The sequence below is a fragment of the Cynocephalus volans genome, chromosome 8 (assembly GCF_027409185.1).
Source record: "Cynocephalus volans isolate mCynVol1 chromosome 8, mCynVol1.pri, whole genome shotgun sequence".
In the NCBI taxonomy this organism is placed as follows: domain Eukaryota; kingdom Metazoa; phylum Chordata; class Mammalia; order Dermoptera; family Cynocephalidae; genus Cynocephalus; species Cynocephalus volans.
This window is the reverse complement of record NC_084467.1, coordinates 44432213-44458510: the sequence shown is the minus strand read 5'-3', so window position 1 is coordinate 44458510 and position 26298 is coordinate 44432213. Positions and strand designations below refer to the sequence as shown.

The window sequence follows — 26298 nt, the reverse complement described above, 5'->3', positions numbered from 1 at the left end:
CATAATTCTGTAACCAGATGGGGGGGGGGGGCGGTATCCACACACACCAAGCAATTCTCCAGCAGACACCAACTGTGTGTCCCATAATTCAATTAAATTCCAACACTATCTGCTACCTAGAGATAGTGTCAGATCCCACAAGTGGAGGGGTCAGTCCCACAAGACTGCCCTCACTTCAGATTTCAGATGCCAATTACAAGTCTGGGGCCACCTGTACTTCTGACCAACTGGCTATTGTTGCAGGAGGTCACTGTTTTGAACTAAGCTCCAGTACTAGGCCCCAACAGACCAGGCTAAAAATCAAAACGGAGTCGCCCATACTAAGTCCACATCACCAAACTGAAACTAAGTAGTTACCTGACCTTCCAAGATATCAAGAGAGGGAGATAACAGCCAGTTTCCCCAACAGGCCAGTTTCAGTCTTCAACTGGCATGATAATGAAGTTTTCTCCGTTAATCCTCACAACAAAAAGAAACCTGAAGTAACCTGGTGCTAACCAATCAGTTACCTCTCTACTGTTCTGTCTGTGCTTTACAAGGAAAGTAATTTTGAAATGATCAATCTGCTTATTGTTCGTTGTTTCTGCTTTTACCAGCTCTTTTTGTCTATAAAACCAACCCCCTCTGCTCTACTCATTGGAATATTTATCCTATTTTATGGAATGAAGTGTTGCCCGATTCTATAATTGCAATAAAGCCAACTGAGATCTTTAAACCAAATTTGTCATAATTTTGTCTTTTGACATTGCACAAGGCTCAGAAGATCCAGCAATAAACAAGATAAGCATCGTTCTTTTCCTCATGAAGCTGATAGTGTCAGATATAAAGATGCAGGCATTTATAATACAGTCTGATAATGCTGCCATAGGCACAAACACAGGTGCTCCCAAAGCACAGAGGAGGAATACCTAACATAGCTTGGAAAGTCAAGGAATGATTCCCAGATGAATGGAGATCTAAACCGAGACCGTATGAACAAAGAGGAGCTGGTCAAAGGGGGAAAAAAGGAGAAAAGTGCTTAAAGAAGAAAGACAAGCATGTATGAAGAAAGAACATGGCCTGCTTAAAGAATGGAAAGTTAAGTGAGTGAGGCTACAGCAAAGAGAGTACTCAAGACAGCCAATACAGGAGGGGGGAGAGAAGAATGGAGGAGAGAAAGGGAAAGGAAGGGGAGGGGACAGCAATGAATATACTGAAAGCACTTCCAGATTTTGCAATAATTTTAATCACATATACTACTGATACTGTAGAAGATGTGGTATGCTAGATAAATCTCTACTCATCATTTGCCCAACTCACATGTGGCAAAGAAGGAAGAAGGGAGGGAGGGAATAAATATCCTTGTTATTAATTTATTTTCGTAATATTTATTTGCTTTTGAGAAAAGCTGAGTGTCAGTGGGAAAACATACCGATCTTTCTGATTATCTACTTTAAGAATAAACAGAAGTGACTTGTATTTCTAGAATCTAGATCTGTGAAGGGTAGAAGTCAAAAGATGGCCTCAGAAATCCACTTGCCAATAAGGTGTGACAGACAGAAAAGCATTTGAGCAAAAAAAAAAATTTTTTTTAATTCTCCTTCCTTGGATAACTTCTGACCCAGTCCTAAAAATCAGAATTTCTTAGGTAGGGCAGGGTAGGAATATAAATTTTTAAAAGCTTCTGAACAGTCCAGCAGTAGACCCCATATTTGACAGCCAGTGACCTATAGCATCTAATGATAAGGTGGGTACATAATAAGCAACTGTGCACTAACATGGACTGAACAGTGGAAGATCAGGACCTAGAACTAGGATGAAGCCATACTGGAACAGCACTAAGTCCTTTCCTAGAGGCCTAAAAGGCTGGGCTGAATTGGTATAAAAGGACAAACTAAAAAGCCAGCTGCCAGCTTCAAAGGAACAGTCCCCTTGTCAGGAGCTTTATCTGAAAGGCACTTTCATGCCTTTTCAGAAGACTGCAGACATTAATATATATTTTTTAAAAAACCAGATATAATACCAAGGTCAAGAGTTCAGATCCCCATACCAGCCAGCTGCCCTTCCCCCCCAAAAAAAACAGAGATAGCTAAGAATAAGCTGAAGCCAAATTTTACTTATTCGTTTTAAACAAGTATTCAGTAAGTGTGAGGCACTATATGTAAAAGCACTTTTTAAAAATTTTATCTATTTTATTTTATCAATATACAATGTAGTTGATTTTCGTGTCCCTTTACCGATTCCTCCCTCCCTCCTCCCTCTTCACCCTCCCACCCATCAACATCATATCTGTTCACTTGTCTTAACAAGTTCAAGGAATTGAAAAGCACTTCAAAAATTGGAATAAAATATATTTTTACTTGGACATTAGTTTGTTTTTTGTCATATGACCATTGCAAAGTAAACAAACGAAAAAGTTCAGGTTTCATGTAATTTTTCTAACTGGAAAATTTAAAAGGAATTCATGTTTTTAAATTGACAATGAACAAAAGAATACTCAATTCAAATGCTTAAATCTCTTTCTTTTATTATGGGTACTGTTATGTCAACCAGAAACTTTTTCATCCAGATTTGAACAGGTTAAAATCAGAAACCACTATCACAGAGCTTTCATTTTAGAGCTAATTCTCCAATACTGAGTTCCCACCAAAGTAGCACTGTTTTACAATTTAACTAATAACATTTGCAGAAAAGAAACTCCCTCAACACCCAGTCTTAACTCAACATGCTCTGGAAACACTTACTTGACCATTTTCTGATTCTCTTAAAATCCTATTGCAGTTTGTTATCCAAGTAACCAGGGCAAAAATATTTAAACTACTCAAAGCTGTCATTCTGACATATTTTCCAGAAGTCTGAATTCTTTCTTGGGCCGCACTACAGCTAATGGCCATATGTCAGGTTTACTTGAAATATATTCAAATCCTCAATATGTAGCAAGTAAATATTTACTTTTCAATAATTCCTCATCCCTATTCAGACTACCTCTCAAGACATCAAGATTTATAAGTTTTTCCCTCAAAATGCTATACCATCGCTAAACACTATCCATCAAAGACTGATAATAAAAGGAAAGATTTACTAACAGTGTAGACTCAAATATGAGAAAGGGTTATAAAAAGATACTGCAGAAGATATAAGTCTCTGCTTGAAGTATTTAAAAATTGAGTAAATTTTATTTTTCTGGGGTGTTTTAGATTACCCTTTTAGTACTCAGGGGAGAGAAGTGGATGACCTGTCAAGATTAGCAAAATTGTTAAAATCTGATAAAAAAAAATCCAGTGTTGATGAGATTGAAGACAAAGAGATACTCTTATATTCTGCTGTTGAGAATATACTTTGGTACAATCTTTTTCGAAGAAAGTTTAGCAATCTCTACCAAATTTTAAATACATACTACCTTTGACACAATGAGTCCACTGTTTGGAATCTGTCCTACGGGAATACTTGGAAAAGTATGGAAAGACACAAGGATGCTTACTGCAGCATTGTTTGTAATAAACTTGACACTACCCATATGTCAATCAATAATTGAATGACTACTATGTAGGCATTAAAAAGAATAAATATCTGTAAGTGATAATACAGAAAGATTTTTAAGATAAGTGAAAACAATACATGTGATAACTACATGTGTCTACGATGTGATAAATACATACACATAAAGATTATATAAACACACATATACATATGCGTCTGTATAAGTATAAACATTTTTGGAAAAATATAGAAAAAATATTAATAGGGGTGAACTCTGAGAAGTAAAGCCAAATTACGGTAAGGAGGAAGAGAAAAATTTGTTAAATGTTAAAATTTTCATTTTTTATTTATTTATTTTTTGCAACTGGCCAGTTTGGGGATCCAAACCCTTGAATTCAGTGTTTTAACACCGAATGTTAGAATTTATCATCCAGATATAATATTAAAAAGCATATGACAACCTTTTGGAGATCTATTTGGAAGTTTCTTATAAAGTTAAACATACATCTGTCCCGTGATCCAGTAATTCCACTCTGAGTTATTAAGACAAGGGAAAGAAAACATGTCCACAAAGAGACTTGTGCAAAAACATTCATAGGGCCGAGCCCATGGCGCACTCGGGAGAGTGCGGTGCTGGGAGCGCGGCGACGCTCCCGCCGCGGGTTCGGATCCTATATAGGAATGGCCGGTGCACTCACTGGTTGAGTGCCAGTCACGAAAAAGACAAAAAAAAAAAAAAAAAAAAAAAAAAAATTCATAGCAGCCCTATTCATAATAGCCCTAAACAAGAAACGACTCAAATGTCCATCAACAGAAGAATGGATAAACAAACTGGCATATTTGGACAATGAAATACTACTTGGCAATAAAAAAGAATGAACTACTGATATGAGAAAAACTTGGATGAATCTTACATTCTGCTGAATGAAAGAAGTCAGACACAAAAGAGTATATACATGCACTGTATGATTCCACTTATATGAAGTCCTAGGATCAGCAAAACTAACCTACAATGCTAGAAGTCAAAACATGATTCACAAAACACGGTGATAGTGAAGAGCGGAGGAAAAGTGTTTATGGGGAGCCAGGGAGCTGACTGGAAATAAGGTAAAACTTTTTGGGGTGATGAAAATGTTCTATATCTTGTCTTGGCTGGTAGTTACCTGGATGTATATGATTGTCAAAACCAATTATTCATTTAAAATATACAATTTGATGGTTTTTAGTATATTTACAGAGTTGTGCAACCATCACCACAATCAATTGTAGAACATTTTCATCACCTCAGAAAGAAACTCCTTACCCTTTAGCTATCACCCTCTTATGTCCTCCAGTCCTAAGCAACTTTCTGTCTCTATGGACTTGCCTATTCTGGACGTTTCATAAAAATGGAATCATTAATATGTAGGTTTTCGTGACTGTCTTCTTTCACAATATGTTTTCAAGGTTCATCTATGTTGCAGCATGTGTCAGTACTTCATTCCTTTCACGGCCAAAGAATATCCCACAGTGTGAGTGTATCACATTTTGTTTACCCACTCATCGGTTGATGACAGACATCTGGGTGTTTCCAACTTTTGGCTATTATGTGTAATGCTACTATAAAATATCTGTGTACAAGTTTTTGTGAGAACTGTGCATTTTATTGTATGATAATTATATCTCAATTTTAGGAAAAAATATGGACACGAAAAATCATATTGTTACTATAAACCATGATTTCTGAGTGCTTCAGTGGATGGCAGAACAAAAGCATCTCGGAATGGCAGACAAGCAAATTAAAATAACATGTTTTTTCAGAAAAAAGTTGTATGTCAATAAAAGCAACTAACTGAATGTCATATTCATCTCCTGATGAAACAGAGGTTTCCTATATGAGAGAGGAAGCTGTCTGAAAGGAGAATTTAAGTCACTGCCTCACACACAAACTATAACTCTTTAAGCCTTCAATGACCATACCACAGAAATATTTACACGATCCTGACTTTTCTATGTCCCATTATCAAAAAAATCATCACTGAAATGTGACCTAATTCTTTTGACAGATAAAGCAAACAGTTTAGTCTACTTACCAAAGGCAGAAAATAGTTTTTAAAACAGTCTGTGTAGCATTGAGCACAATATTTAAATAGAGATATGGTGCTCGAGGTTGTCATACTGGAAGGAAAATTATTTTCTTTACAAATTGAAGAACATTCTTTTCCCAAAATGGTCATGAGTTATTTTTCATCATGTGATACAAACAAGTTTTTATTACTGGACAGAAAAAAAAAGTTAAGTGGATCTATTATGGCTTCCTTTTGTAGAAATGGTGGGAAAAGAATACTAGAAATTATTCCTACTCTTTTGGGCACTCCACTACATATACTTTACATATATGTATTTCCTCATTTAATCTGCAGAACAGCCTTATAAGGTAGGTACTATATTTTATTCCCATTGTACAGATAAGAAAAGTAGGATTAACTAGCTTAGCTATGTACTGAAAAGAGTGAAGAGGCTAGGATCAAACCCAAGGCTTCATTCATATAGATCACATATCTACAAATTCAGGGACACATCCCTACATATTCCTTTCCATTCACAGCCATTATTCCTGAAAGTTTATCTGCATTACTGCTGCCACTTCTCACTTTTAACTCTTTCTGAATCCCATGTGCTTCCATGCAAAACATTTCATTAAAATTGTTCCAGGATTGCCAATGACTTTATAACAGCCAAATCCAAAGGACACTTTTCACTCTTTAACTTCTGGGGCCTGATCTCTTACTTTTGAAAAACTCTCCTCCCTTGGCTAACTGACCATTTCTTCTCATTATTCTTAAATGGTTCTTCTCCACCTATATCTTTAATTTTGATGTCTGTTAAAACAGTAGGGTTTTATCCTTGATCTTTGTGCTGTATTTCTTTTCAAATGCATAATCCCTATTTGGTTCTTTTCTATAACTTCCCTTTATTAATATTCTCTATTTGGTGAAACATTGTTAGCATATTTTCCTTTAGTTCTTTATAGTTTCCTTCAGTTCTTTTAACATTCTTAAAATAACTAATTTGAAGTCTGTGTCTAGTAAGTCTAATGTTTTGTCTTCCTCAGGGATAGTTTCTATTGACTGGTTTTTTTCCTGTGTATGGGACATACTTTCCTGTTTCTTTGCATGTCTCAGTTTTTTTGTTGAAAATTGGACATTTTAAATAATATAATGTGGCTACTCTAAAAACCAATCAGATTCTCCCCCTTTCCCAGAGTTTGTTATTGTTGCTATTTGTTTTTGTTGTTATTTATTTAGTAATTTTTCCAAACTAATTCTGTAAAGTCTATATTCTTTGTCACATATGGCCACTGAATTTTCTTCTCAGTTAGCTTACTGGTCAACTACTGACTAGATAGAGATTCCCTTAAGTGCTTGAACTGGTCTTTGCTGGGGCTCTATGTGGGAGAGGGTACTCAGCCAGGCAGTTTACAAGCCCACCTTAGCCTCTGCTCCCTGCTTGAAAAGAGCCCCAAGGTCAGCCCAGGTCTTTCGTGAGCATGCACATAGCCCTAGCCATGTGCACAGCTTTACGTATGCATGTGGCCTTCTAGATTCCCAGGAACATATCAAATATTTTCAAAGTCCATATGGACATCCCATTCTCCAGCTTTCCTTTTAAATTTTTCAGTTAGTTTGTCAGACTTTTAAAAATATATGTTGTTGAACTCAGAGTTCCAATTAATTCCAATCCTCATCAATTAATCAAGATTATTAAGTGTACTGTACTTAAAGGATAATCAAAAATACTTCAGCTAAACAATCATTTAAAGCACCAGCTGCCAAGTTCAGAGAGTACAATCTTTCATTCAAATTAACAACAGAATCATTCACAGTCATACCAAAAATGATTTTTAAAAATTATGAGTTCTGTATGTTACCTGTAGCTCCCAGTGGATGTCCCTTTGAAATCAATCCACCACTAGGATTTATGACCCACTTTCCCCCATATGTATTGTCTCCTCTATCAACCAATGCTCCACCTTGTCCTGTAGAAGGAAAAATAATATTCACAAATGTTAAAAGTAACATTGGAACAAATAATGTTTTTTTAAATTTCCATACAGACAGGAACTCAAACTAATAATATAGATTCAGAGAGACATAAGAAAAAAACTGAAATGGATACATATTATAACTAAAATAATTATACCAGCTTTAAAAATTCATTATTTTGCCACAATGTATTCATTTTTCTCCATTTTCAACTGTACTGCTGTATGCTATATAAATATTTTTAATAAACAGGGAAAAACAGGAAAAGAAGTACTTTCAAGAAATAAAGAAGTGGCTGAAAACACTGTTGAGTCACAAAAGTATGGTTAAAAAAAATTACTTCACATGCTTGGTGGCTTCAACATTCTTGTCACTTTCCTGGTCATTCTTCCAGGTGGCTAAGAAGTAAATAAAAATGCATGCATTGTATAAAATATTCTTCCAGATGATATTTCTGATAAAGTAATAAGAGGTGGGAGCTCAAAATTATGATGATAATGGTGGTGGTGGTGCTGTTGGAGGCACCTAATAGTTTTTGAGCACCCACTAAGTGTCAGGCCTGGTTCTAATTATTTGACATATATTTATATAATTTAGTCCTCAACCCTGTGAATAAGTTACTTTCATTCCCATTTTCCAGATGAGGAAACAGACACAGAGATGCTAAGTAACCAGCCAAGGCAACAGCAAGAGATCTAGGATTAATAATCAGATAGCCTGGCTCCACAGCCTGTGTTCTAAACCAATACATTATATTGCTTTCAAAAACTTTTAAAAGAGTTCTTCTATTGGCAGAATGAAATACACTAATCACAGAATTTTAGATGACTAACACTTCTAATTTGGCTTTAAGTCTAAGTTGTATATCTTTTTAAAACCGTTGGTTAAGGCATTCTCTCTTTTATTTTTTGGTACATTTCTGACTTAGAACCTGCTACAAGGCTTTAGTCATAGCAGACAGAAAATTCTATCTACTACTGCTGCTTATAAAACTGTTAAACATTGTTACTGTACCAAGTAATAGCAGACTGAATACAAGCTAACCCCAAGACTTGAATAATCTACCACATGGTTTTTCCATAATATATACAATCCTGTGAAATATTAGAAAAATTCAGGGGAAAGTTTTCTTGAACTCATCTACTAAAAATGATCCAGAGATGAAAGTAATGTAAATGATCACTCTCACCTACCGCAGATAGAAAAAGAGATGTGTACAATTTTGGAAAACAATTATTATGCCTATTATGTCTCCCAAACTAACCTGGGAACTTATGGATAAAACAGTGAATGAAAGAGACAAAAACCTCCTCTCTTACAGAGTTTAATTTATTGTGGAAAGACAGGTGAAGAAGAGACAGACAATATGTAAAATTAAAATAAGTAAAATAATACATAGGGTGGTAATAAGTGCCCCAGAAAAAAGAAGGCAGGAAAGGGGGTATAGGAAGGGTTAGGACAAGAAAGACAGGGGTGAGGGGTTTACATTTTAAACAAAGTGACATTAGTCTAAAGACCTGAAGGACTGAGGGAGCAAATAATACCTACGTTTGGAAGAAAGGCCCTGAGGCAGGAGGGGGCCTGGAGTGCTTGAAACAGGAGGCCAAAGTAGCTGCAGTAGAGTGAAAGAGTCAGAGGGAAGTAGGAGAAGAGGTCAGAAAGACAGGAGTGGGGAGTAGAGAGGACAGATCACATTTGGCTTGTACCTCTGAGTGAGATGAGAAACTACTGGGTTTTGAACAGAGAAATGACACTGATCTGCTGTACATTCTAGCTGCAGTCTAGAGAAAAGACAGTAAGAAGACAAGGCAGAAGCAGGGGACTACGTACGAGACTACTACAATAATCTAAATGAGAAACGATGCTGGTCTGGACTAGGCTGGCAGTGATAAAAAGAAGTGGTGAGATGTGGTCATATTCTGAATTTATTTTGACAACAGGATCCATAGCCAATAGGACTTAGAGATGGATTCAATAGGGATTATGATAGAAAGAGGGGAATCAAGAATAATTCTGTGGTTTCCAGTTTGAGCACCTGGAGGATGAGGAGGACTGAGGGAAAAGGAAGTTTGGGAAATATGGGGAGTTCAATTTCGGACTTAGGTTTGAGATGCTTAAGAGACATCCCCCAAAAAACCCTAAAAAACAGGCAGCTGGATACATGAGTCTAGAGACTAGGGAAGCAGTTCAAGCTAGGGATATAAATTTGAAAGTCGTCAACATATATATGATACTTAACCTTGAGACTGGGTTCCAGTGCTGCTAAGGCAGCATATGTTCACTACAGCCCATCTCTCTCACTGATTACAACTGAAAATACTGGATGAAATACAAAAAAGAACTACCTGAGGACTCTGAAAACTAAACAAAAGCAGAGGGATTACAGAGGGAGTCAAAACTTACAGAAGCCACTGCCCAAGGGTGAGTTCCCACTTGCCTTTTTTAGGTTCTCTCTACAGCATTGCCCAAAGATTGAGCACGGTCCTGGGATAGTATGGCAGCAGGGGCAGCACAGGCAGCTAAAATTCTAATAGAAACCCCATCTTTCTAACCAAAGGAACGAGGAAAAGAAGTCCCTCCAGGCTAGAGAGTAAGGGGTAAAGTCCACAGTGGAGAGAGCCAGAGAAGAGGATCCCCTAAATCTGTGTATGGACCTACACAAGTCTCAGGCTTACTCTTGAGCTAAGCATGCTTAGGATGAACTCAATCCAGTATAGCAAAGGCTTAGAGAACTGAACAAAGACTTTAACCACCACTCTCAGAAGGCAAAACAGAACTTGTCAGAACAAACTGGGCTGACTGCTTGCTAAAACAAAAACAGCAACATTCTCCAGAGGATCTATACAACATACAACATTCACTCTGTCCAGCATACAATCCCAAAGTACTCAATATAAAAAGAATCAGAAAAATGTAACCAACTCTCAAGGGAAAAGAAAACCCATAGATGCAAAACCTGAGAAAGCCCAGATTGTGGAATTTTCAAAGACTTAAAAATGGCTATTAGAACTATAATGTAAAGAAAGCCACACTAGAAATAAACAAAATTAAAAATAAAATTTCCATTTGGAAATTTCAGCAGAGAAATGGACACTAAAAAATGAGCCAAATGGAAATTTTAGAACTGAAAATACAATATTTGAAATAAGATACTCTCTACAATGATTCAAGAGCAGAAAGAGGAGGGAGGAGGAGTCAGTGAATTTAAAGATATATCAATGTAAATTAATCTAATCTGAGGAAGAGAGAGAAAGAGTATTTAAAAAATGAACAGAGTTTCAGGGACCTGTGGGACAATATGAAAAGGTCTAATATATCATTATTGGAATTCCAGAAGGATAAGAGAAAGAAATTGGGGCAGGAAAAAACATTTAAAGAAATAATGGCTGGAAACTTCCCAAAGTTAGTGAAAGACATGTATTTATAAACTCAAGAAAACAACAAACAGAATTAAAAGAAAACCATGTCTGGACATGGCACAATCAAACTGGTGAAAATCTTGAAAATAGCTAGAGGAAAACAACCAATTACATACAGAGAGGAACAACAGTTTGAATGATCACAGACTCTCAATTAGATACCATGCAGGCAAGAAGACTGAAACAACACAATGAATTTAAAAGGATCAAAATTAAACAAAGTGTATTCTCTGACCACAACAGAATTAAATTAGAAAGCAATAATATCTAAGGTATGTAGTAAGATATCTAGGAAAAACCCAAATACCTGGATATTAAACAGCCCTCTTCTAAATAATTTATAGTCAAAGACAAAATTACAAGAGACATTAAAAATATTTTGGACTTAATGATAATGACAATGAAACATATCAGAATTTGTAAATTTTGACACAGATAAAATACTGCTTAAAGTAAAACACATTACTTCAAATACTTCATATGAAAAAAGAAGAAAGCTAAAATAAATGACAAGTCTCCACCATAAACATCTTTAAAAAAAAAAGAAAATTAAAGTAAACCCAAAGTAAGTTAAAGGAAACAGATAACAAAGATAGAGCAGAAATCAATGAAATGATAGAGCAGAAGACAATAAAGAAAATTAACAAAGCCAGAAGCTGGTTCTTTACAAAGCCCACTAAAGTAGATAAACCTCTAGCCACACAGATCAAGGGAAAAAAAGGAGAAAGAACACAAATCACCAATATCAGGAATAAAAAATGGGTTATCACACCATTAGATCTTATAGACATTAAAATAATAATAAGAGAATACTTTGAAAAATGTAGGCCAAAAAGTTTGACAACTTAAATGAAATAGACAAATTTCTTGAAAAATATAACTTTACGAAACTGATAGAGGAAGAAACAAAAATCTGAACAGCTCTATATCTATGAACAAATTTTATTCTGTTATCAAAAACTTTCCCAAAAAGAAAACTTAAGGCCACTTGGTTACACTGGTAAATTCTATAAAACATTCAAGGAAGAATTAACACTAATCTTATGCAAACTTTTTCAGAAAACAGAGAACAGTAGAACACTGTCCAAAATTTTTTATGAGACCAACATAACTCTAATAAACCTAAAAAAGAAAAAAATTACAGACAAATATCCCTCATAAATATATAAGCAAAAATCATTAACAAAATACTAGCAAACTGAATCTAACAGTATATAAAAAGAATAATACATCATGACCAAGTAGGGTTAATCCCAGAAATATAAGGTCGGTTTAACATTCAAAATCAAGCAATGAGGGGCCAACCCCATGGCGCACTCAGGAGAGTGCGGCACTGGGAGCACGGCGGTGCTCCCGCCGCGGGTTCGGATCCTATATAGGGATGGCCGGTGCACTCACTGGCTGAGCACGGTGCGGCCGGTCACAAAAAGACAAAAAAAAAAAAAAAAAAAATCAATCAATGTCAGTAGAACAAAGGAAAAAATCTGTATGATTATTTTAATAGATGTAGAAGAATTTAACAAAAATTCAACACCCCTTTGTGATAAAAAAACAAGACAAAACAAAACAAAAAACCTCTCAGCAAAGTAGGATTAGTAGAGAACTTCTTCAACCTGATAAACGGCATCAACAATAAAATCCTATGGCTGACATCAAGCTTAATGGTGAAAGATGAAATTGCATCTCCTGAGATCAGGAACAAGGCAATGATGCTCATTTTCACCACTTCTATTTAATATGGCACTAAAGATCACAGGCATTACAATACAGCAAGAAAAAATAAATAAAAAGCAAAAGATCAGAAAGGAAGAATTAAAACTTTATTGGCAGATGATATGAGTATATATATATATAATTTACAAAACAACTCCTAGAATTAATACATAAATTTAGAAAAATCACAGGATACTAGTTTTTAAAATCAATTTTATTTTTAATGTATTGTTTGTTGGCAAGTAACTGACAAATGAAGGTTAAAAAAAAATTTATGCCAAAAACATAAACTATCTAGGAATAAACCTAACAAAAGACGTCTATGACTTATACTAAAAATACAAAACATTATGACACAAGTTAAAGAAGAGCTAAATAAATGGAAATATGTACCATCTAATAGATTGGAAGATTCAGCATTGTTAAGATGGCAATTCTCTCTAAATGGATCTATCTATAGTCAATGAAATCCCAGCGCAAATTCCAACAGGTTTTTTTTTTTTTTTTTTTTTTTTTGCAGAAAGTGAAAAAATAATTCTAATATGTATATGGAGATGCAAAGGACCTAAAATAACCAAAATGATTTTTTAAAGAACAAAGTTGGAGAACTTACCCTATCTGATTTTCAAGATTTACTGTACAATATAGCATATACCATAGTACAATATAAGCACAGTAGCCAAGACAATTTAGTACTGCTGAAGACAGATATACAAATGAATGCAACAGAATAATCCAAAAATGGACCCACATATATATATATACGGGCACTGATTTTTGACAAAGTTGCCAAGGCAATTTAATTGGGTGAGAAAAGTCTTTTCAACAAATGGTGTTAGATATGTGTATGGAAAAAAATTAACATTGACCTTTATCTTACACCATACACAAAAGTTGACTCAAAACAGACCATACACTTATAAATAAAACCTAAAACTCCAGAACTACTAAAATAAAAACAATAGAAAATTGTTATGACCCTGGCGTAAGCAAAGGTTTCTTAGAACACAAAAAGCACGAACCATGTACTTCATCAAAATTTTAAAATTTTGTTCTTTAAAAAACACTATTAATAAAACAAAAAGACAAGCTACAGACTGGGAGAAAATGTTCACAACATACATATATTAGACAAATGACTTGTATCCAGAACATACATACATGTATATAACTCTTACAACACAGTAAAAACCGATAACCAAAGGGCAAAGATCTGAACGGATACTTCACGAAAGAAGATATATGAATGACCAATAAGCACATGAAAAGATGTTCAACATCATTAGTTATCAGGGATATACAAATTAAAACTAAAACTAAAATGAGATATCACTATATACTCTTTAGGATGGCTAAAATTTTTTTAAATGACCATATCAAGTGTTAGCAAGAATGTAAAACAACTAAAACTCTCATTCACTGCTGTTAGTAATGGAAAATGGTACAATCACCTTAGCAATGGGAAAAAAAAAATCTTCCAGATCCTACCAACTAGCTTTTCCATTTTCCATTTTCCTTTCTGCAAGTCTTCATTCAAACAAAATAGTTGGAATTACATATGTAATTCTATATCCTTCTTTTTCATTTAACAGTATATCATAAGTACCCTTGATTTATATAATACAAATTACTTGTACTCTGTTATCTCAGTGTTGGTATTGTCCAAGACTACATGTTCTAAAAAGTCCAGAACCAAAACAACTTACATTCACTTTGCACACTGTGGCAGAGCCAACATGGAAGTAAAGGCAATTAGTGAATTATTTTGTTTAATGGTAAAAGTGAAGTTTTATCAGTGAAATGTACCCAGTTAAACTGCACTCTTCAAAAAGATATTACCTTCTGGACAAAGTCCCAGTGCTTCATAAGTAAGGAGTTCATTAGAAGAAAAGCAATCATGAAGTTCTATTACATCAATGTCACTTGGTCCCAGGCCAGATTTCTCATAGCATTTTCTGGCAGCTTCTTTACTCATATCAAAGCCAACCTAAAACCGAAATCAGATATAAGTAAATTAAGGGCACCAAAATTGGGCCTTTTAAAAAAGGATTAATATAGGAACCTTAACAAGCTGAGAATTGATCACACATATTGAAATCTCAGTTGATTCTGTATTACAAAAAACTATCAAACCATCGTGGATAGTTGCAGTAAATAGACTGAAGAGATTTATCAACAGATCATTATGAGTCAGATACACCAAAAAATATGAAGGAATTTCTACATGAAAATACACAATCTTCTTTTAGAAGATAAAGTCCATTCTCTTGACAGCTCTTTGGTGTCAGATAATAAAATAACATGAAAATTCAACTCTTCTTCAGGAATAAAACTTTAGTGTGATAGAAAATGTACTGTAATCCGAAAACCTGACTATAAGTTCCACCTCTGTCACAACCTAACTTTGTAATCTTGGGTAAGTTATAAGGACATCTTCAAATTCACAGCATCGCTGTGAAATAGTTTTGTAAACTAATTTACCATGCAATTGTTTGTGTGTAAATATTCCACTAACTCTACATCTGAACTCTCATCTTTCTTACTTTCTCTATTTTGTACTCAATCTTTAATCAGGATTTTTGAAGTGCTAAAGGTGAAGAAAATTCTCTGAAAACTTCCTTACTTTTCCATAAACTTTGTAAGATTGGAGTTTTGGGTATATTTAGTTAACTCAAAATTTTTAAAAATAGCATGTCTATTAATTTAAAGTTATCGTATAGTGATGCATGGCTTCTTCTGTTCTCATCACTTGTTTTCTCTTAACAGATTCTTAAGGGTGGGTCATAATATTAAAATTTCTAAGAGAAAGAAGTGAAATAAGCCAGGCACAGAAAGAGAAATAGCACATGTTCTCACTTGTAAGTGAGAGCTGGAAGAGAGAGAGAGAGAGAGAGAGAGAGAGAGAAAGGAAAAGGAAAAGGAAGGAAGGAAGAAAATAAGTTGAACTTTCAGGACAAAGCACAACTGTGGTTCCTAGAGGCAGGAAAAGGGGAGGGGGAGAGATTCTAGTGAGAGGTTGATTAATGGACACATGCAGCCAGATAGGAAAAATAAGTTCTATGGGTATATAGTCAAGCTAGACATCTATAATTAAGAATAATTTACTGCATGTTATCAAATGGCCAGAGAGAGGAGATCAAATGTCCTCATGCTAGTTACCCTGATTTGATCATCACATATTGTATACATGTATTGATACTCAACTCTGTACCCCACAAATATGTAAAATCAATGTTTCTATAAAAAAAATAATTAAAATTTCTAGACCAATTTTTTGCAAGTAAACAACTTCCAGAGCTGATGACAATATAACATCATCTTGAAATTGTAAACAGCAGTCTCTCAGTTTGATTAATAAAACAATATCTCAGACACACCATTTTAATAATGCTTCTTTCTTCAAATGAGCTTGGTAAATCAGTCACCATCTCTTGTGCCAAAATTTCCACAGCTTGGGGCTGTAGGCCATACTTTCGTACAAGTGCTTCACTAGCCAAAATTGCTGCTGCAGCACCATCTGAAGTGGGACTAAAAGTAAGTAAAAATAATTATTTACACCCAGTACCACATCAATCCTAGGATTTTAGAGTAGGAGTTCTTTCTATGTGAGAAAAAAAGTTGAGTATGCTTGCTGTTCTTTGTGACATCTACAGTTAAAAATTGCACATGCTTCCCACCTGAGGACTGAACCTCTATCAAGAACTTAAATGTTCTCAGTCACTGCTTGGTCTCTAAGAGTCTCTCCCAAAAAGTTCCTTTTGCAAAGAATCCCAGATTTGCCTCTGCAGATGGTGACTTCTGAGGACTGAGTACAAAAAGTTGTTCCTACCCTAGTATAATAAAGATTCTACTATAGGACTACATAGCTCCAACTTTGCTATTTCCCAAATAACTCAGTCCTGAAATCCTTTTGGAAACTGGCAAAGGATAGAATAGGGGATATCAGAAAGTCCATGGTTAAGATCTTGAGATCATCTCAAAATAGATACTTTTCTTAGAGCAAGCTGTGAAGGAAGGTGGCAAACACAAGAAGCCTTCTGTGAGTTCAGGAGGACTTTCTAAATGGGCATACTTTCTTATCGTAACAGCTAAATGCAGACCCCCTACTTGTTCACTTGCATCCCAGCCAGTATTTCCAGGTGTTAAACAGGACACAGGCAGGAGGTACACAGTACTCATTCAATCTTTTAGGAGACATTGCCAAGCAATTTGCAAGATGCAACCGTAATCATCATTAGAGCTATGCTTTTTTCCTTGTTTTACTTTTTCTCTTAGCTACTATTTCAGAGTAAAATTTCCTATACTAGAAGTATACAGCAGGGCAAACAAACTGCTCAAGGAAAAAAGCCTTTGAACTCCACTGGCCTCCTAAGCCACATTTTAATGATTAAATACAATTAAAACAACCAAAGTAGGTAGAAGTCATGAGACAAGGAAGTAAAACACATAATTTTCCAAGAGAAGAGATGGTCCGTCTCCAGGCAGGAGTAGGAAGTAAGGGTACTCTAGTGAAGTACCAGAGTGAGGACTACACTGGTAGGAATTCTGTAAAAGCTATACCCAGATATGGAGCCTAAGGTTTAACCATAGGGTGGTGGGCAGGAGGGGAGTAGTTACATCTCCCTATTAAATGTTAAAATATGTTTTTCTTACCAACACTGTAACAGAGTCAAAAAATCAAAAACTTTTGGAGATGCCATTACTTCTTCTAAACTGTATACATCTTGGAACTGGGAATACCTAAATACAAAATAAGTAGTTAGAGAATGTGAGGTAGCAGCTGCAATTTTTATTGAAGATGTTCTGGTCCAGGGCTGGAGAGAGAATAATATGTAAATATTCTGTTCACAAACAAAAGATAGACTTTTATGTACAGTTTCAACCCTTGATAAATAAGTAGTTTGAACTGAGTTGAAAATCCTAACCCAGGGCTGGCCAGTTTAGCTCAGTTGGTTAGAGCACAGCCTTGTAACACCAAGGTCACGGGTTCGGATCCCCACACCAGCCAGTTGCCAAAAAAAAAAAAAAAAAAAAAAAAAAATCCTAGCCCTAAAATACCATATGTGGTATAATAAAAAATTTGTCTTGTCTTTGTCCTGAGTTCCTCGCATTGTGCTTCTAAAACCCTTGGAATTTCCTGAGTGATAGGAGTTCCTTTGTTATGCTAATGAGGTGACTCATGGCAGGTCACCAAAAAGAGCAACTACATAAATTCAGGGTTGAGACTTTTGAGCCAGCTCAACCTCCAAGAACAGGAAGACTGGAGACTGAGTTCAGTCATGTGGCCAGTGATTTAACTGAGCCTACATAATGAATCTCCAGTAAAAACTCTGGACACAAAAGTTCAGTGGGGCTCTCTGGTTGGTGAACACCTTCATGTGCCAGGAGGGTGATGTGCCCTGACTCCACAAGGAGATGGGATGAAAGCTCTGCAGTGGGACCCTCTCAGACCTCACCCTTTGTGCCTCTTCATTTGGGTGTTTCTGATTTGTATCTTTTATAATAAAACTATAATTGTAAGTATAGTTGACCCTTGGGCAATGCAGGGATTAGAGGCACTGACCCTTGTGCGGTCAAAAATGTGCATATAAATTTTGGCATCCCAAAAACTTAACTACTAATAGCATACTGTTGACCAGAAGCCTTACCAATAACACAGTCAATTAACATAGAGTATATTGTATGTTATATGTACTACATACTGTATTCTTAAAATAAAGCAAGCTAAAAAAACCAAAATGTCAAGAAAATCACAAGGAAGAGAAAATACATTTACAGTGCTGTCGTGTATTTATTTTTTAAAAACCCACAATAAGTGAATTCATGTTGTTCAAGGGTCAACAGTAGAGCATTTTCCTGAGTTCTGTAAATCATTCTAATGAATTATCGAACCTGAGAGGGTCATGGGAACCCCTGGATTTGAACTCTGTCAGTATGAAGTGTAGGTGGCCTGGGCACACCACTTGCAGCTAGTGTCTAAAGTGCGGGCAGTCTTGTTGAGGACTGAGTCCTCAACTCATGGGGTCTGCATTAACTCCTGGTGGTTCATGCCAGATTCGAGTTGCAGTACACTCATTCAGTGTTAGACCAGTTGGGGGTTAGTACCATATTTTTCTTTTGAATTATAAAACAGTTGTTCCTTAAAAGCAAAATTAAATGACTAGCAATTCGGCCAACTTTTGTGGTGATAATGTTATGCAAGAACATTTAACGAAGGTTAATGGAGCTCTTAAACAAATATACAAAACCTGTAATAAATCATCTGCATTCTTTTTTTTTTTTTTTTTTAGCAACTGCCTGAACCCTTGACCTTGGTGTTATCAGCATCATGCTCTTCCAACTGAGCCACCAGCAAGCTCCCCATATTATCTGCATTCTTAAAAACATATTTCACTTCTGATCGCTGCAAAGAAGAAACTTATTTTTATCCCCTTTGGCTCCTCTAACAACAATCGGATGGCTTCAGAAACTCTGCTCTGGCAAAAACAGCAGCAGCAAGAGACATTGCAAGGGAGTTTCTGAAACCGAACTTAAACTGGTGTGGAAATTAACAGGCAATTCAAATGTTTATAGGATAAAGCCTATGTAACTTTGATCTATGTACTGGTGTCTACATCTTCGCTTCTAAATTTAACTTTGACCATCACCCACTCTCTAAAAAACACCATACTTATTCCACATACTCTTCCAGGTACAGGGACACAGGTACAGGGACACAGGTACAGGGACACAGGCACAGTCCCTACCCTGAGAGTACTCAGTATGATTCCATGGCAAAGAAATATACCATACTAATACGATAAATGCTTGATAGGAATGGACGCACACAGGATATGCATCAAATCCACATACCAGGAGGGGCTTCCTCTGCGAGGTTAGACAATAAGAAGTGGTAAGGAGAACTCCTGACAGAAGCAGCAGCAAATGCAAAGCCTCTCAAGGTTAAATAGTTCACTGAAGTAAGGGCATGAAGTTTGTGGGGGGCGGGGGGAATGTGGAGGCAAGGTGAGGAAGATGGGACAGGGGAAATGAACAGGGATCAGACCATGAAAGGCCATTTTATGTTGTCTACATTTTATACTGAAAACAATGAGGAACTACTAAAGGATATTATAGCAACATGATCGCATCTGTATATCAGCAAGAAGGCAGAGGTATGGAAAAGGGATGGTAAAAAAGCATTACCAAAAGCAAGTAAACCAATTAAGAGACTGGAGCAATAGTTAAGGCAAGAAATGATAAGGGCCTAAAGTAAAGAACTGGAAGTAAAAGACAGAGAGAAGGGATGAGTTCAAGACATAGTAAGGAGGCAGAACTTCATCCCCAGCTACATATGGGACACTGAGAAGAAGGAAGTCAAGAATGACTTCTAGTTCGCTATCACGGATAACTAGGTGTACGCCAACGTCATTCACCAAGATGAAGAACACTGAAGGAAAAACAGGGTTGAGAAGAAATGAAAGATTCTGTATGGGCATGTTGATTCTGAGGCACCTGGAGGACATCTAAGTGGAAACAACCAGGAAGAAGTTATAGACACAGGTGTGAAGGTTCCAGTAGCACATGCTATCCCTAACCCTAGACTACTAATCATAGATTCTCACTGCCTTGAAGTATAATCATAATTTATAAGGAAACATTTGAGAATAATTTCTTAATTAACATTCCTAAACATATATAACAGATTGGGAAACAAATACAGAATTCTCTTTTTTCATTAACCAAGCAAACCTAGTACAAGAAATCAGCATCTGAAATTTCTGAGCCAAACCCAGAAGGTTATTCTTGGCCATTTCAAAGAGTTTTAAATGATGAAAATGACATCCAGAAATAACATTGGCCTATTCAATATAATTGATAATTTATACTTCTATGTAATAGGAGATCCATGGGGACAAGGAACTTGTCTGTCTGGTTCACTGCTATACCACCAGCAGCTAAAGCCATTTCTTGCACATAGCAGACTACCGAATACATATCTGTTAAATGAGTAAAATCCCTTAAGAAGGATGCTGTAGTGAGTGGATAAATGAGTGCCTGGTTAGACAAAGACTTAAGTGAGAGAAAGAGTCGGAGACTTTGATTCTCTGGGAAAAGTCAAAAGCTGCTCTTTGGAGCCTCAAAGCTAGGAAACTGCAGTACTGTCAATTCCTCAGCATACTGGTACAATTCCTTACCAGTTTCAGGAAATCACAATATGTTTAATGGTCCTCTGACTTCTACGGACAAAGAAATCAGCTCTAGACCATCTTTAGAGGCTTAAGACTACTCATCCTTACTCCACTATTCAGTAACAGCAAAGTTTTGTTGCGCATATGCTATGTTCCAAGTACCCTGCTAGATACTATAGAAAGTTGAGACATAATCCCTGCCCAAGGATCACCATAATCAAAGGAGAAAGACTCATAAGTGTAATATAGGTATGCAGAACGTATAATGAAATTCATGAGAAAAGATAATTATGCCCAGGAAGCTTTAAGAAGGTGTTAAGAGAAGCAATGATATGTGGGTTGGGACTTGATGGGTAAGTAGATGTTCACAAAACAAAAGAAAGATGGAAGGATATTCCAGGAGGAGCTAATAGCACACCTGGGAAAAAACAAGTAATTTGGTGAGGCTAGAGATTGGGAATACCAAGGAAAGTGGTAGAAAATGAGACTGGCAACATAGAATGGGACCAAATTTATAATGGGCTTATTATCTCATAGAAGGAGTCTGAATTTATCATGTAAGCAATGAGAGTTCACTAAAGTTTTCACAATATCCTTAGATCTTTCACAAAATACCCTCAGATCTAGGGCATAGGATTAGATACTATTTGTTAATTAGATATGTCCTGAGTCCAAAAGTAAATTTAAACATCAGGAAGGAGAATGTGGTGAACTGGGAGCAGCATTAAGTATTAGGAATATGTGGTATAAAATGTTCCTTCTCATGGTTTTATGTTTATTAAATATGGCAAAATTTGTCTAATAGGTCAGAAACAATTTACTGAGCACCTATGAAGTTCCAGGCTCTGTGCTAAGCAATAAGAACATAAAGATAAGAGATGGCTTTTGCCCTCAAGGAGTTTATATTATAGTAGGAGGAAAAATATATATATATTTATTATTTTGCCACTACTTAGAATTGAACTCGGGTAAGTTGCCTAATTTTGTAAGCCTCATTTTCCTCACCTATAAAACAAGAGTAAAAATATCTATCCTATAGGGTCCTTGAGAGGACTAATTAAAAATAGACATTAAAATATCTAGCAAAGTGACACATAGTTGAAATTCAATAAAGCTAGCTACTATTCTTTTATTGCCTGTGGTATTGCTTTTATACAGATCTTGGTTGTTTGGCATCAATTCAATCCCCAATGGACCAATTTTATTAAGCAACCATATGCTATGAGCCAGGCATTGCACTAGGCACTAGGGATTCAAAGATTATTGGTTTGTAACACAACTGATGTAATTTTATTTGATTATTTTCTAGGATATAAATAACCAAACTGTTTTACCACAGTAAGAGATAATGACACTAAAGTAATTAAAATGCCTCCCAGTCATTAATATGTTTTCTATAAATATTTTAAGTGGTCAAAACAAACCAAGAAAAGTTTTAAGGAATAGGTTGGCAACTGGTTATTTCCAACTAAAATTATTACAATAAATTTCATTCACTAGAGTTGCAATGTATGACCAATCACACCTTTTAATACCAGTCATTCATGTTCTTTTTCTAAAAGAATCATTAAGCTTAAATGGTATTATAAATACAAACAAGCCAAAACCTAGAACTGAAGAGCAGTCAAAAGTTTACTTGGGTACAAGCCTTTTATAAGAAAAAAAAAAAAACATTCTAGTTAATATCTTTGAGGTCTTTGCATTTGCTTTTCAAGTATAAAGCTGCGTATCACACAGTAGGATAACCCAGAGTTTCATTATTTCGTGTCTCTGAAATACTTACGGGTTATTAACTGAATGTTTATGATTTTTCCATCCAATTTTTGCAAAGTGTTCAATTGTTGTTCCTGTAGAGAAAGCAAACATCTCTTGGTGGGTTAATGTTTTTCTGCTGCTTATTAAGAAATGTTGCAATGGTATTCAGTGTTTTGCTAAATATTTCCACATTTTCCCTTGCATAGATATCAGTATTGAAGACTACAACACTGATCCCTCACAAATTTTTTAAATTAAATTTGGGTATATTTAATGAATTAAATCAATTAATAAGCATATGAGATTAAAATAGTTCAAACTGGTCTATTCCAAGTATAACTAGAGTCCAATTTCAAAACTAGAAAGTATAGTCTGTTACCAAAGTGGTTTTAAGGCAGGAAAGCACGGCCGGCAATTCTTCTAGGAGTCTGCCAAGCACCCCAATGCCGCTGAACTGAGTGAACTTTACAATTCACACCTCCAGAACCTGATAAATACTACATCTTCTTCCCTTTCCTTACTAGGTAGAAGGGTCTTTAATAATTACATTCTGACAAGAAATATACATGCTTTTTAAATGCCTTAACAGAAATTTAAATAATAGTGTCAGGAAAACCAAAGCAAGCATACTAATAAGATAAAACGTGCAAGAGTTTTTTTTACTACGGATGCTTTTAAAAAGACCAAACCGAATAAAATAGGCTTTGAATTCTCATTTGGAACTGTAAAGGCCAAGGATGGAAAAAGTCCACTCAGTGGAGCTAAGAATGTTATATTAATTGATGGCACAATAAAGTAGACAGTTCCCACTTCTGTTTTATCTCTATCTTCTCTGTCAAGGAGAATGATCTTCAGGGCAGAAATGACATGCATATAATTGAGCAAATCTTATCCCAATTCTAATAAAAAGGGAAGAAGGTAGATTTCACACTGGTGATCTTATAACAATGAAGAGTGGTGATCAGGAGAAGGCCAATATGGGTTCAATAAAAACAAACCAAGTCAAATTACTATCTTTTTGTCACTGAATTGACCATTAAATCAAAGGAAAAATAGTATATGGATATCAGCAAGACAATTAACTAAATTTCTCAGGACATCTTTTTGGACGAGATAAGGAAATACTGTAGTGTGGGTTTTGTTTGGGGGGTTTTTTTATCTTTATTTTTGTTATTTTTTGGTGTTATTTAAAAAATGAGGGTTCTACTGCCAAATAAGTTTAGACTTGGTTAAACAAAGTTAAACAGATTTCTTTACTGTACAACATTCAGAGCCTTCCTTATTGCACATGCACTGACTGTCCAAAAGAGGATTCAAGTATGAAGCATTTCCCAATTTATCTGACCCATGTCATGGGGCATCTTTTGAGATTACTGTCTCACAGACACTCACTGATAAACAAAAAAACATTAATTAATGTATCAACGTGGAGAAAAGTCTCTAGCACTAACCTCTAACTTCAGCCATGCTCTGGTTAATATTGCTGCCAAAAACTGGATTAGAAAATTAAAGGCACTCTCATCAAACTTAAAGCTGGGAAGACTGCTGTAATGTTAGATCCAAATAGCTTTCAACAAGGTTTAACGGGATAAATCAGAATATAAATTAAATGCCCAATTCTATTCTTGAACACCTAAAACAACCTGGGAAAAGGAACAGCAGCTATGAGAAAGACTCTGAGGTTCCATTCAACAAAAAGCTCTATGAGATTTAACAGTGTGAGGTGACTACCTGAAAAGCTTACATGTGATTGCCATATGGCAGTTAGACTGGTGACGGATCATGAAACAAGTGTAATGAGAAATAGTTAAAGAGAAAAGGAGAAATTAAGCATAGGGTCAGGCTGGCTTCAGATATTTCAAGGGCTATCAAGCGAAAGAGCATGGTTCTGTGAGTCTCAGAAGACAGAAATAAGGCCATGGACATATTTATTCTATAGGGAGAGAGATTTGAGTTCAACATGAAAAAGAGCTCTGTAACAACTGGAATCACCCAAAAAAATGGAATTGGTGGTTTCAGTTAGTGGCAACTTCCTTTTTATAGGAAATATAAATGTTTTACTTGTCTCTATTAGAAGATTTACAAGCAATTCACACATGAACTGGTAGGATGAGGGGCAGCTAAAACTGTATAAAAGCTCTTGGCATAGTGTCTGACATAAGAGATATTCAATAAGTGTTGATATTTTTCCTCCTTTTTTCTTAGCATGGGATCCAATTCATCTATAAAAGACAGTATCCCCATGAAAAATATTTTGCCAGTTCCTTGTCATGTATTTTCTTAAGCCTGAGCACTGATGAAGGGCTTGTTGACTACTGTTTCTGACCTGCCAATTAAGATTTTTGGCTGTTCAAAATATATGCCTAGTGTAAAAAGATTTCAATATCCTTGAATCAGATTATGAAGCCACAAAAATCCACTGATACTATAAATGATTTAAGCTATCACAAACTGCCTTATGTATTCTTTTCTAGTGCACATTCTCAAACAGCAGTTTCAAAGGACAACTTAAATTCTATGAGTTTCTACAGTTCATTTAGAAATCTGTTGGATGAAAAATAACATGTCAAGTAAAATAGTGTACATTTACATTTCAAATTTTAGACTAGAAAACTGTCCAATTATTCTGAATAATGTAAAACTTGAGAAAGTATGTAAGCTTAAAAACACACCAGCAACAAAATTTCTAGGTAGCAGAGCGCAATGAAGGCTACCTAAATCTGTCTCTTCATATCCTCCAAAACTAGTACAGAATAATAAGAAAAAATAAAACAGCACAAAACCATACTCTCAGCATAATTAGAAAACAGAAAATTCCAAAACCTGAAGTTATAATTTTAAAGAAAAAAAAATGACCAAATCCCAGCCAACAATTGCTCATGTTCTTGCCTCAAACCCGTGGGGGAACAAGGGTAGTCTGAAGAAAAACTGTGCAGAAGAAAGGAGAAGGGAGTTAGAGGCAGGCCTACAATCACTCTAAAACTACCAGGAAGAGAAAGACCCCCTCCCCACATATGAAAATACTGAGAAAATACTCCTATAGATGAAAGCATGACTGTATGGAAGGCACTGAAAAACACCAGAGACTTGAGAGGGTAATCTTTTAAAGCCATATAGTTTATGGGAGGAAAAAAGGCAAAATGAAAGGGAAAGGTGCCCTTTGGCAATTGGATAGTGAAGCAAATGAAGAAATTTTTAGGATTCTACAAGACAAAACAAAAAAAGAATAAAAAAATCAGAAGAAACACAACCCATTCAACAAATGCTTAGTTTTTAAATATGCTGGGGAATTACAGAAGAGAAGGAAAAAATCTTCCTTCTGGCTTGATTACACAGCAAGCACTGTGCTAGGCTGGATATATAAAAGGCAAACAAAACAGACATGGTCCTTGCTTTCATGGAGCTTATAGACTAATGATGAAGACAAAAACTAAACAAGTAAAACCACATATGATAAACATATGAACATACACAGCGCTAACCGCTATGAAGGAAAGCAATATGAGGCTATCTATAAAAGAGAGTAACGTGAGGGACCTACTTCAATTTGAATAGCCACGGAAGGTCTTTCTTCTGAAAATTAATTAATTACATAATACCAATTTTGTGCCAGGCACTATCCTAGGTAACAGTCAATGAGCAGGGAAGGAAACAGAAATCCATGCCTTTGTGGAACTTCTACTCTGGCTGGAGGAGATTGTCAATAAAGAAAATACCTCAGATTATTATAAGTACTATATAAAATGATAAAGCAGG

At 35.7% G+C, this 26298-nt stretch overlaps 1 protein-coding gene across 2 annotated transcripts in view; it reads right to left on the bottom strand.

The window, feature by feature from the left end:
- SCP2 (sterol carrier protein 2) overlaps positions 1-26298 on the bottom strand; it is a 109894-nt gene that overhangs the window by 32728 nt on the left and 50868 nt on the right. For both annotated transcript variants that reach the window (XM_063104541.1, XM_063104540.1), the window contains exons 7-11: positions 22571-22634; positions 17270-17356; positions 15994-16144; positions 14456-14603; positions 7370-7477 (exon numbers count right to left, since the gene is read on the bottom strand). In XM_063104541.1, the coding sequence (XP_062960611.1) occupies positions 7370-7477; positions 14456-14603; positions 15994-16144; positions 17270-17356; positions 22571-22634 (558 nt within the window). The remainder of the gene's footprint in view (positions 1-7369; positions 7478-14455; positions 14604-15993; positions 16145-17269; positions 17357-22570; positions 22635-26298) is intronic.